This window comes from Eurypyga helias, unplaced genomic scaffold (assembly GCF_000690775.1).
Source record: "Eurypyga helias isolate BGI_N326 unplaced genomic scaffold, ASM69077v1 scaffold14492, whole genome shotgun sequence".
Classification (NCBI taxonomy): Eukaryota; Metazoa; Chordata; class Aves; order Eurypygiformes; family Eurypygidae; genus Eurypyga; species Eurypyga helias.
Genome location: NW_010236735.1, coordinates 1 through 13,867, shown reverse-complemented (window position 1 = coordinate 13,867; position 13,867 = coordinate 1). Strand labels below are relative to the sequence as shown.

Sequence of the window (13,867 nt, the reverse complement as noted above, 5' to 3'; positions counted from 1 at the left end):
AATGATGTTGCCACAGGCTGCGAGAGTTGCTGAGATTAGAGCTGATGTGACAATCTGAAGGAAAACAATAAAGGCATGCAAGGGGTGCTTGTCTGGTTTTTGTATGTGCAGTTCAAAATGTGATGTCTTTGTCAGGTGAATAGATTACGAGATCCATTTCCCCACAATTCATCAACAGAAACCTGGAGGGCTAATGTTTCCAGACCGAGCTGCTTTGTACGTGGTAGCAATTGAAGACAGACAGTACAAGGACTTCAAAATTCACTGTGAGTAAACACCTAATGTAACCCTTTTTTATGGTTATTTCCCTAAGATATTTGATTTATAGTGGCCCACTGTAATCTCTTTGCTGGCAAAGTTTTGCAAAAGCCAAGAAATTACGTTGAGCAGGTCAGAATTTCAATATAAACATGAACACTGGCAAAAACTCTAGTCTGGTGAGAAATTCAGGAATGTTGCAGTCATTTAAAGGACACAAAGGGAGCGCAAAGACAGATGCATGAATAAATTGATGCAGACCTTGCTCTGAGTTATATTGATACCTCTGTCTCTATTTTAAAATGTGGGTTTTAGGATATTTAGTTTTGTTGTTGTTTTGATAAATACATCATCCCACATAACTGCCATCAAAATTGGTAATACATTCTTGCCATCTAGGTGTTGGGTTTTGGTTTTAAAATAACAGGAACAGAAAAATTAATAAGATGGAAATTAATTGTCAATGTTAAGAAATAAACCTAAAAAAATGATATCTCACTAATAAGCTTGTTAAGAAGAAAAAAACATGTAATGCTTTTTTAACTTTTTAAAACAGTTTATGTAAGAATTTTTAACTTAAAAATAAGGATCAGAAATTTCCATTTTATTTTGATGTGAAAAAAGGTTCTAAACTTTTTTTACTTCATGGAATCATAAAATTTACTTTTCCTTTACATTTAAATTCTTTTTTGGTTGGTTTTTTTCCCTTGAATTTTCATTGACTAACTGGTGCCGTACAGGTCACCTAGTGCAGTCTCCTGCTAAAAGCAGACCAGATTTCACAGTTACAGTGGGTCAGTCAGAGAGAGATGGGTTTCGATAGCTTTTCTGGGCACTTGTTTAAATGCTGAAGCACCCTCAGAAGTAAGCATGTTGCTGAGTATCCACTAAGAATTTCCCTTGATGAAACTGCCTTCACTGTCCCTTTTCACCTGAAAGGTATCTCACTTCTTTGTTTTTGTAGCAGCAGATAGCAATTAGAACCCACTATTAGCCTTTGCTGCCCCAGGCTAAGAAAACCCAGTCTTCGTGGACACTCCTTATCTTAGCATGTGGTTCAGGTTCATCACCACAAGGTCATATTCCTGGTTCACAATCAACTTGTTGTCCCCCAGGTCATCCAAGTTTGCATTTATGTGGTCATAATAGTTTTGATGAAATGAGTAAGTTGTACATTATTTCACTTTTCTTTTCTTTTTTGACTTTTGTTTTTCAGAGCTGGTCAATTTCACTTAAAGGCTTTTTCCATTAGGGGACAGAAAATCACAAAATTCCATCAGGTTTATTAATTAAGGATACATGAAAAAGCTTGGGTAAAATTAGTGCCTTCAGTCAGCCTTTAAATGAAGGTGCCTAACTCCTCATTCCTTACCTTTCAGAAAAGAAAGTTTGGTGTTTCTGTTATCAGTTTCAGTTCTGACAGACACAACTGCCAATGGGTCAAAACTACCGTTTTGGATCAAAAGCAAGCCCAGTGCAGTTGGGCAGTCAGAATTCTGTATATCTGCCTGGGACAATTATTTTTCTCCTCAGTTATGTGATGACCTTGACAGCTAAATCCCTTACAAAATTTCGAGACTCAAAAGGGTATATAAGGCGTCCATTCTGTAAAGGAATCAAAGCCATTTTGGCCTAAAAATATCTTTTATGCCTTCTTTCACCCAGCTTTTGAACCCCTTAACGTCTAGGCCTTGACCTTTTTTCTTTTCTCACACACAGTACATCAGGTTTCAACTCATTTATTTCTTCATCATTTAAAAAAAAATGTTTTGAGCTCTTTTTTTCTTCTGAAATGTTTTCCTTTATGAAACTCTCTTTTCTTATTTCAGTTCTGATTTCCTTTCTCCCCTCACTTTCCATACCTCTGTGTCTTCTTCAGTTATTTCTATCTCACTACCTTTCTGCACTACCATCTTCTCACTCTTTTCAGTTTATAAAACCTTGCTGGTGTCTCCTTACATTCCAATTTTTCATCTTTTTTTTCTTAAGCTGGTAGATTCTGGCCTCCATATGAGATGCAGGACTGAACATCTCAAAGGACACTCAAGAACCATCGTACTGAATAAGAAATAATGCAATATGAAGTTTCTGAAAACATCTGATTTCTGAAACTTTACTAATGCCACAGAGTACTATTATAGTCAATTACTCTGATTTCCTGCAAAACGTAAAACATAAAATTATATGTTTTAGCTCCGGCGACACATCTCTGTTTAATACAGACTGTGCATATATTTCAGAGGCATCCCATGTCGGCTGAAGTACATCCAGGGATTGAGGCTCCAACAACTCTGTTCATAAATTGTTCCTTCAGGATTTCCTAGTCAATATGTTCTGAGTAACCATGTAAAAACGTATGGCTTCTATAAATGTAATCCGAAGTTCCCACACGCTCCTGGTGCATGAAACTATAGTTTTGATCACTAGCTCCCCTGAAATATTGAGAAACTCACAGCCTACTGAAGAGATAACGTAAGAACTGTTCATGACCGGATTTGTTCCAATTTAGAAATATGCAGATTTTTTCCTCGTAGTACATTTTCAATTGTAGTCCGCTGGAAACACCAGTAGATCGAATGCTATGCTCTGAAAAAAAACAAGACATTTAAAACATGCTCACTGTTGCTGTTCATCAGTTTACCTTGCTTGTGTTCAAACAATTTTTAAAGCACTCAACAGTATTCAGTTTAGACTTTCAGATGAAGCACTGAATGGACCTCGACTCATATAATTCTTTTAAAATCATAATATTTCACTTTTTTGGAGGTTTTTGTTTTCATTTTGTTAAGAAATCTTAAAAGCAAAGCCAGTGTACTTTTCAATGTTTCAATGTTTTCATTTTTTTCAAGGGAAAAAAAATTTATAGAAAACTCTCAGCAAGATAAGAAGCGTTTACTGGAACAATCAGAAGAACAGTTCAAATATAGAGGACCAGCATGGCTTTTAAATCTTTTAGAGTGGATATTTTTCTTTTTTGTCATGATGTACATGCAGATTAAAGCTCAAATGCCACAAATATTGAAACACACCTGTAATTCTACTCCTGTCATTAATTTAGTTGCTGAAACTAAGACTACTTGAATAATTAAAAGAGCATGCAAACTGCTGATTGAATAACAACTTATAAAAAAATGAAATATTAACTAGAATGGATAGGAAAGGGTAGAATAATATTAGCAGCTATTCCCAAGTCTCAATCTGACATACTATTTGATTTGGGGCAACACTTAAATGTCTGAAACCATGAAAATCATTGTCAAATCTCATATAACACAGTTTTGGGGACACCAAAAAACAAGGGCCACTTGTTCAAATATGTACATCAAGGGGTTATTTTGCCACAACTGCTTTATCTGTAAAATAGCAATGGTGACATAGACAACTGGGGCAGAGAGCAAAGAGCTAAAGTGCAAAGCTGAGAGTTAGGAGATGGTAGAAATTCTTTCAAATGAAAGATGCTTTGAGAAACAAAGAATATTTTTATTATTATTGCTAATAATAATCTTTGACACATCCATTTGCATTGACAGGGTGGGAGAATGTGTACGGCTTTGACATGACCTGTATTAGGGATGTTGCCATGAAGGAGCCTTTGGTGGACATAGTAGATCCAAAGCAAGTGGTGACCAATGCCTGTTTAATAAAGGTTTGGTAATTCCAAATATACCTAATTATGAATGTTTACACCTAACTGTAGGATTCTTTGGAGACCTGCTTCTTATGTTTTACTATGATCTTTGTATGCTTCTAACTAGCTAGGTGAAGCCATCATCACAGAATGCTATCACACTAAGGAGGAAAATTGTGCAGTTTTAAATTAGTATTAGTATGTTGCACATGCCCAGTATCATCACCTGAGCTAATAAACATGAACATTGATACCTTGATCACTTATGGAATACCAGAAAGCAGGATGCTTTTTGTGACTCTCTACTCATCTGGCTACTGCTAAGCGTAACTTAAGACTCTTACGAATGATACATGCGCAAATACTGTATAAATAGACACATGGTGTATCTAGATACAAATTTTAATTGCCCTACCTTCTTGAAAATAGAGGTTGGAAATTACTGATGGAATGCTGCTGAGAAGAAGAGGTAAACTCATTCTGTTTCAGTGAAAAAGACTAAAGCATAAGTTTTTGAATTGTTCAGCTCTGATGAAATAACTCTTATTTATTCCAGAGCATGAGATCAGAACTGGAACCTAATTTACTGTATAACTTCCTAATTCTTAGCCTTATCTGAATGTCACTGTGCTCTCCCAGCACCAACATCTGCAGCCAGAGGTTAGCTTGTACCCTGTTCTGCATACAAGACACTACTTGTTCACAAGATCAGGTTAAGAATCCATAGCCTGCAGGAACACATGAAAGCTCTAAAATTCCTTCCATGTGAAGGAATCCTCCTCGTGTGAGACTGGTGTCACGCATAAGGCTGTCCACCTGAACAGCAGTGGTAAGACCAGGTCCGTGAATCCCAAAGTGTGCTCACTTATCCCAAAAACTCAGTTCTAATTTTTCCCTTTCACTTTTTTGCCAGTAACAAATACAGCATTAAGTAGTCCCACATGCAAAAATGAAAAAAATACCTTAAGTCTGCAGAACCTTTATTGAAAGCAGCAAAAAGGAACAGAAGTAGAAAATCTGTGTGAGTACGTATGCATGAACGGTCCATCTGCACTGAGGGGAGCACAAGATGGTTGTGTCTGAAAACAGCCTGAGATTTAAAACTGCAGATTTAAAATTGCAACACACAAAATAAACAGCCATATAGACTGTATAAAATATGTCTGGAGAGGGAAAGATCAGGTGGCAAATGGGTTGGCTTCTCTGGAATAAAAAGTTGTAAAACCTGCCTGCCCTTACATAAAGTACAAAATTAAAGCTTCCTTTAGAGAGTTTTTGAAAGTAACTGGGTTTAAGAAGACAGACAAGATTTTTCAAACTGTTCCTATTCAGGTTTTATATTTAATTCTGCATGGCCAGACATCTTTTGTCCATACACCGAATGGTGCTTTACCGTGTAACGGTATCTTGGGAACAGAGTAGGTAATAACTACAGAAGCAGAAACTACTCTCCATTCCAGAATCTGTCCCTAATCACACAAACTGGTCGCTACAAAGAAGAGAAAATTGGCAATGATAGGCAGGAAGGAGGGACAGTTGTCTTCAGCTAGGAATGTGGAAGCAGGAAAAACTGAGGCTGCATTTCTTTATTTAATTTAATTTACTTTTTACATGTTTTTTTAATATAAAGTGCATTTCTTTGATCCTGAAAATATTTGTTAAGAGCATAATATTAGCCTAAGAAAACATTTGAGAATAAACAAAGCAATAACATTTAATTATTCAAATGTTTTATTATAGCATTTCAAGTTGGCACAGCATATTCATCTTACATTCACAGCAGGATTTTTATGGGTGTATTCAACCCAAAACCGGCTAACTTAGGGTGCCTACCAGATAAATCTGGGTTCCCTGTATGCTAGTCATTTCTAACAGACCAGTCAGAGCCCTGTGCTTCTGCAGTTGTCTCAGTTCCCAATTTAGATGCTCTGAATCGCCCTACAGAATCAGCTAAACAAGACATCAGCCCCTGCATGCTATGTAACCATGACACTTATCTAGAATGCTGGAGACCTGAGTAAAATTTCCTCTTTTGTACTCTTCAGGAATTGGATGTGACCCAAGTCTTGAACCCTTCAAGAAACTCTAGCAACTAAGGCACAGGTGCACTGGGAGTGGTGCATGCAGGAATACAGCATCTCTGCTGTGGAAGCAATTCCCCTTTGAATGTGCAATTAAATATATCCCAGGGGCATAGAATTTTTCCTGGGAAGTAGGAGTCCTCTGTTTAAATTCTAAAACAAATCAGGCAGGGAGGGTAGTGGGACTAAAACATCTTCAAGCCACCAAAGTCAATAACTGATCTCAGGAAAAGGGTACAAGTGTTCTTCTGAGGGCCTACTGCTTTCAGTAACGTTGCCTGAAATAATGGAAAAGTTTATTTCAAACTCAGCAACACAATAGTGTTTTCTTCTCCGATCCCTTTGCATATTAGAAAAACACAGTTTTGAATCGACCCAAAACTTCTTCTCCATGTTGGTGTCAGCACCAGAGACTACAATAACAACAGTTTTCCCTGCAGTCTTTCCTTTCAGCAACCTCAGGCTTAACTCCATCTATTGCCTGCCCCTCCACCCAGAAAACCCAAACAAACCACAACTGGTAATTTTCAGCCATTTCCTTCTGTGCAAAGAGGAAAATATGGCAGAAGAGGGACCCCAGCAGGAGACTGAGGTCTGTGCTCTCCAGAAGCCATAGCTACACTTGCTTACCTGTTATTTCAGCTAATAAAAAACCAATATATGCTGCAATATCTAGTGAAAACAATCTCAGATACTTCATTTTTCCTTTCACTTCTCCCCTGAAACACCCAGATTTTAATGTTACTTCCTCTCTCCCCACATCAATACTGTTAGTTCCCTTCACTCTTAAAAAAAGCAAACAAAAAAACAGCAACAAAAAAAACCCCAACATTTTCTTTTGGAAAAGCAAGGTGTTTTGGGGGCTTTTGCTTTAGTGATCCCCTCACATCTGTATGCATGTGTGTACACCTGACAGCATTGGTCATTTTCTCGATGCTTGTCAGGAAAGACGCTTTGGCCCTTTCTCCTTTCCCTAGTAATTACTTTTACTTCTCAGCCTTCAGATCAATCCTTTTCCTGAAGCTGGCAATTTTTACCTGCTGTGATTTAGCACTCTCTTCACCATCACATCCTACGTTGGGGTGACCACTTCCCTCTTTTTCCAATCCAAGACAGCTGGTGTAATGGGGAGAGGAAGGGAGGAAAAACTCCAACCCCAAAATCCAAAAACAAACAAAAAACCCCACCAAATCCAGACATTCCCTGAGATGTGAATCTTATCTCCATGCTCACACAATCCTAGCTGAACATGCTGAGCGGCTGAAAGGGGATCAGGAAAGAGGTGCAGTGACACTCTAGAAGCAACCTTAATTACGATTTGCATGATGAAACGGGCAGCAAGTCAGCATGTTTCCCATCGGCAAACCTGACTCAGCTAGGGTGATAGCACTCAAACAAGGAATACATATCACCTGGCAACACGGCTTCTCAACCTCACTGCCATCATCCCTGGGATTCTACGTGATATTTTCTTTATTTGCTCAGTCTTAAAGCAATTTGGGCCACAGAACAGCTCAAACCCCATGCTTTATCCAGTGAATGTGGACACTGAACCTCTATCTGTCTCTCTGCCACAGGGACATGTAGCATGGGATGTCTCATGGTCTTTCATGCAGCGTCAACCACGGTCAGGACCTCCTTATTTAGCTGATAATTCTGACACTTTTATTGTTGCTCCGCTTAACACTGTTGGGTGTTTTTTCTATATAATTAAGAGCTGTATTTTGATCAGATTCCAACTTAAATATCCCCGTTTTGTTGTTGTTGTTTTTGAAATATGAATGAAATTGGGTAACTCGTGACTTTTCCACTTATTTTATGCAAAGATAGCATTTATCCCCTGTGCTAATAAGCTGTAATTAACATTCAATGAGCAGTGACATTTAATATGAGAATATATAGTAGCCAGGTTATGATTCAAAGAGATAACCAAAACAGAATCTGGACAGTTCCAAAATTCTATTAATTAAAAAAAAAAAAAACCAAACCACTTACATTTTGTATCATATCTTGCATAATAAAAATAGCATTTCTTTCATTAAAAAAATGGCCACAAAAGTGACCACCATTGTGCCCAGCACATCTGTTCAATACTTCTGAGACATTTCCACTAACTTCTCTAATAAAAATATTTCCTACTGCTTTTGATCCACTTTACCCTGCAGAGCAAACACAGCTCAGAGAGAGGGAACCAGATCTCTTTTATGTGCCTCATCATCAGATTTAATTCACAATTTCCCCACAGTGTAACCACTAAAAAGACACCCAAAAATTACAGAAATCTCTGGCTATCACCAACCAGTGCAGTCTAGCTTAACAAAGCAAGTTTTGCAAGTTGCTACGGAAATCTCCCAGGAGACTTTAGACATTGTTATTCCTAGTATGCCTTTTTTCTTTTTGTCTTCTTTCCAGAAAAAAAACCCAACACAAAAACACAACCCAAACGCATTTTAAGGCTATCCCAGCTTTAAATGACCCTTTATAAGCATGGGTCAGCTATAAGCACTAGTGACTCAGGGTGACATATCAGTGTAGTAGAATAATTTCCATGATGGTTACATTATTCTTGAGCAATATTGCTCATCAGCCAGGCCAAAACTGTAGCTTGCTTTTATCAAAGTCTTAGAAACACACAATATGTGGTCCGTGCAAAGACCTCAGTAACTGAAATATGGCTGCATCATTTGATGTCTACCTTCGCAGAATTCTCTTGTAGAAAGCAATTGCCGAGAGACCCCTCTATTGTGCCCTGAAAGAGGCTGGAAGAGCCCTTTAATGGACATTCTAGATTGTGCTCTCCATTTTTTGCACTGTGAGTCTGAAATAATGCTGGTGAGGTCAGGGATACAATTCCTGGTTTATGTTGGTATGGTAGAGGAAATCTGGATTTCTACCTACAAAGTTTCTATTTCTCTGTATGCATGAGCAGTTTTGTTGTTACCACTGACTTAATACCAAATAACAGAGAGAAAACACTGGGAGGGTATCTGGCTCTTGCTGTTCTAAAACTCAGTGTTCTTCACCCGGTGTGCAAAGAGCTGATCAACACACCGAGTTGAGATACTGGGTCTTGAAGTGATATGATATTTTTTGTCATGCTATTTCATGACTGTGCAGAGAGGGGTGATAGGTGACAATTCCACAAAGCTAGTGCACTTCAGCCAACACATGGTAAGCATTTTATACATCCTGAGTAACTGTTACCAATATTTTTACAGCCATACTTAGTCACCCTTGTTCCCGTAGGTTCTGCAATGCCTCATCTTCATTTAATATCACAGAACCCTCTTTTTTCACTGCGCATGTTCTCTGGCGAAGAGACTTTTGTTGGTAGGGGGCTTTCCCTGCACGAGGGCGGGTTTTTTACTATGCTACTTAGGGTAGTTCACCCATAGTTCAAGTAAGATTCTCTTTGGTTGCATCAGCAGTTTGGTACCCTTGTGCCTATCTTGGTATTTCGTCATTTGACTTGATCTACATTATTCTGTTCCTTCCCCCAGGACCATGTCCCACTAACCACAGAGTTTGAGCACAGGGATCACTCTTGCACTAGTCAGAGGCAAATCATGTAAATCATAATATGGCTTGATTGCAGTAGTTGGGAGCAGTGATGTAGCCTCCAACATTTCTTATTGCCATCAGTATTTAAATCTCACTGTTCAAGGCTTAAGCTGAGAGGCTTTTTATTTGTTTGCTTTGGGTTTTTTGTTTGGGTTTTTTTGTTTGTTTGTTGGGTTGGTTTTTTGGTTGGTTGGGGCGTTTTTTTATGTTTCTAACATTGCCAAATATGCCCTGACAAGCACAGTAAGGAGAGTGACACTTAAGAGGAAAGAAAGTGCACTGATTGGAAACATTTCCCATAGCATTAAAATACAATTAATAGTACTTCAGACTTAGCATCTTCCCTGTCATGACTACGAGTTTTGGAAACAACCCAGATGAAAGCAATAACTAGCTGGGAAAATCTGATCCATCTAAAACAACCTCAGTTTAAGCCTTGAACAGTGAGATTTAAATACTGATGGCAATAAGAAATGTTGGAGACTACATCACTGCTCCCAACTACTTCAATCAAGCCATATTATGATTTATATTATTTGCCTCTGACTAGTGCAAGAATAAGATCCCTGTGCTTACTATTTGGAATTATTTATCTGACACAGGACTAGAAGCATTATCAGCAAAAAGCAGGGCCCTGTCATGTCTCAAATGTTTTGACTGATTCACACAAAGCACATTGCCTTCCAGAGATGCTCAAACAAATCAGAAGTTTATTTTTATTAAAAACTCAACTCTGCCATCTTCCCTCATGCTGATAGTCCCTGATGATGAAAGGTCTTAGAATTTGAACCTGTATCTCCATTTCATCATCCATTGCACCTATATTTGTCAAAGCACATTTTACCTTGATTTTCCCCAGCTCCCTGCCATTCTCAAGGACACACACTCTCACCACACTCTGTCAATTTAGATAACTCTATCATTTGCTGATGATATGATATATTCAAATGTACCATTGATTTATTACAGTGTTAAAGGGCTGCCAGTTGTCTTTGTTGCTGATCATTAGATAAAATGCTTAAGTACATCACTTAACTCTTACCTTAGAGACACTGACATCTGCACGTAAATGTCTTTTTCTTTCTCCTCAAAACAGGAAGTAGATATTTACACAGTGAAGACTGAAGAATTGGAATTTACTTCTGCATTCTGCCTCCAAATTCAGCGTAATGATTACATTCATGCCTTGGTCACCTATTTTAATATCGAGTTTACGAAGTGCCACAAGAAGATGGGATTTTCTACAGGTAATCTTTATTTCATTTCATTTCTATTGCTATCAGTATATCAATGCTACTGGTCAGATGGTGCATGAAGGTTTAGCGTACCACCAGGTTTGAATTTCAGTGATAAAAATTATTGTCACTTTGGGGGAGGTGAGCAGGGTGGAGAAAGGACAACTTCTTGTAGGAATTCTGCAAAAACAGGCAGGATTTCACAATGGCTAACAAACTTAGAGCTCAGCGGGAATTATGACCCAGGTGTTTATGCCCATTGCCACTTAGATCTAATATACCTGTCAAGTTTATCAGATTAGACAGGCAGTTGTCAGCTCAAGGAGAGGGAGTAGCTATGCATCCTAGTTGCCCCCACATCCGAAACTCGAAAAAAGCTCTTGCTTGTCTCAGAGTTTAGAACAAAACCATTGGGTTTTTTCCAAGATATAACCACACACATGGCTTATGTAAACCCGCTCTATCTACCCAAATGTGAAACTGTAACTTCCCTCAGTGAGCAGATATTTAAAGGAATAAATCCATTCCTATAAGGCATTGTGTACCAGAGTGAATAAAGCAGCCGGTGTTGCAAAAAATGTACAAACCTCATGACTGCTTTCATGGCAAGAACAACAAATTAGAGTTGTTGCTGGTTGCAGTTAGCACCATTACACAACTCGAACAGGTTTAAATGGGAAGTTATGTAAGTTAAATATAATTAGAAATCTCTTTTTTCCTCCTTTGAGGAGGGGGTTGAGAGGAGCTCTCAACCCTTTACTTGAGATTCAAAGCTCAAAGAACTTTTTGTTAAAATACTTAATTATATTTGATTCTAGAAGTATAACCGTATGGATGATGATATTTGATACCTCATATTCTTTTGTTTTTTTCAGTAACTATGTTTCCCTGGTCATTCTATAAATGTGTTGTACTACAGTATTTCCCACTCCATGATGGGCACCAGTATGTGCTGGGAAACAGAGTGTAGCTAGGGAGACATGAACAATCTGAGGCACTGCAGTGGTATCCTGAAGTGCTAACATTCCTGAGGTCATGCTGAACAAAATTATCTAAGGTGGAAGACACTTCAGGTTTTAGGCATTTTTGTTTTCCACAAGAAGGCTGATTATGTCAGCAGAAGGCAGCCCATTAACCTTTTCTAAAAGGTAATGTAGTCAAACCTCCAGTTTTCTTTTAAAAATAGCATTGAACAAAGGAGGTAGTTAATGTGTTATGATGTTAATCAAAACCCACGTTAGTAAAGGAGGTCTACATATATTGCCATAACTACATGAAAGGTCTTTTATGTCATTGGGAATGTGGCTTCATCTGCAAAGAAATAATAGAGTGTGTTTCTGACTTATGTGTGTATAGGAACATACGTGTTTTAAGAAACATCCGTTGAATAGATTAGGATATTTGATTAATGTTTTCCAGTCAAATGTGTCCCGTCAGCAAATCTGGGCCTCAAACCCAGCCATGCTTTGCTTGACTCAGACATCCCAGTGAAAAGGCATCAAAAGTGGCAAGAAAAAAGACCCGTTACGTTATTGCAATGAGTTGTTTGTCTGCAGAGTAAACACAGGCTTGCTCCAGTATCAGTATAGCAAAAGGTGGCTGGGATAAGAACTTCCTTGACTCTTCTTGCCTCTTGGGTGTATGGAATAAAGAGCACTCACTCAGGCACTTAAACAGAAAATGTTCTGCAAGGCCACCACAGCTGCGCTTGGCTTCCCTTGGCACATAGGAACTGAGAACTTGAGGAAGGAAAGAGGGTAAATAGTATTAGGGAGAAGAGGCTACATTTGGACAAAAATCTAGGGCAGATACGAAGTTTGGCATAGTGTTTTTTTACAGAGAGCTTTTTGCAGGCCCACCTCAACTTGCATATGTATGTACAAGGTATTTTCTACCTATCATAAAAAAGTGGGGCCATGTCTGCATAAAAAAAGTGATTGGAGAAACAGATGGAAGAGAAACAAATTTATCAGAGGCTTTTTTTGCCAGGTCAGGAAGCCTCTGAACTTGTACAGCTATTCTTACATACCTAGATGCGATTAACTGCAAGAATGCTAGGAACAAGGAGTAACCAATGCAAGTTCATTACACACTGCTTAAATATTTGAATTTAAATCAGAAATAAAAACAACTAAGTAAAATAAAAACCTGAAGTAGCAGAAGGTTATCAAAGTGATTCTGCTAAGCAAGGCTAGAAATTAATTTAGACCAGTGTCTCATCTCTGGCAAGTTGACCATAGCAAATGCCTTTCAAAAGTCCAAAAATAGGTAAAGGTGCAAGTGCCTTTTCCCCAGCTGTATCCCCCTGGAAACTCTAAAATCTGCTCCAGGATCATGAGTCAAATGTTTCATCTGTGTCATTGTGATTAACATTTTTTGATGAATCTTTCTTTCATGGTTTTGTGTAATTGTTTTTTGAACTAATTTAGACTTTCAAAGCTGGTAAACATTTCCCCAATTCGAATGTGTGCGTGTTGAAAAGAAATCATCAAAAAAGTGCCTGTCATGCCCAGTAACCCCCTTTGCGGAATCCTTCTTGCTGGGTGTGGTTGACATCTGACATATTCCAGTAAAAATTAGAGGACAACCCACTAACAGTCTACAGAACTGTGTTGTTGTAAAGCATGTTTGCTAATACAGTACACAAGGTAAAGTGTTCTATGAGAAGAAAAGCTTTTTTTCAGTTGTTCCCAAGTCATAATTTGATTAGTAAAGCAAAGAGGAGTTTTCTATAAATAATACCCATATATGTTTTTTAGCACCTGATGCACCCTATACTCACTGGAAGCAAACTGTCTTCTACTTAGAGGACTATTTAACTGTGAGACGAGGAGAAGAAATCTATGGGACTATATCCATGAAACCAAATGCAAAAAATGTGGTGAGTCAGCATCACTGATTCTAGTTCCAACTCTACTGATCACAAACTATAATCAATAGTAAACAAGTAAAACAATGAGCATGCTGAAGGCTCTAAATTAATGTTTATTAGTAAGAGCTCGATTCACAACTTCACCAAAGCTGGTGACAGCAATGATAACGGAGTGCTAATGTTACAGGGCTCAGCCTGCAAACCAGCTAGCATGGTGTTGTGGTTTAACTCC

The 13,867-nt window shown here is 38.2% G+C and overlaps 1 protein-coding gene across 1 annotated transcript in view; it reads left to right on the top strand.

Annotated features, from left to right (window-relative positions):
- LOC104506298 (protein arginine N-methyltransferase 8) overlaps window positions 1-13,644 on the top strand; it is a gene marked incomplete at its 3' end in the record, with an annotated part of 28,427 nt that extends 14,783 nt beyond the window's left edge. Inside the window, exons 5-8 of the mRNA XM_010147204.1 lie at window positions 179-266; window positions 3,789-3,904; window positions 10,625-10,775; window positions 13,523-13,644. Coding sequence (XP_010145506.1) covers window positions 179-266; window positions 3,789-3,904; window positions 10,625-10,775; window positions 13,523-13,644 — 477 coding nt within the window. The remainder of the gene's footprint in view (window positions 1-178; window positions 267-3,788; window positions 3,905-10,624; window positions 10,776-13,522) is intronic.
- Window positions 13,645-13,867: the final 223 nt, after the last annotated feature.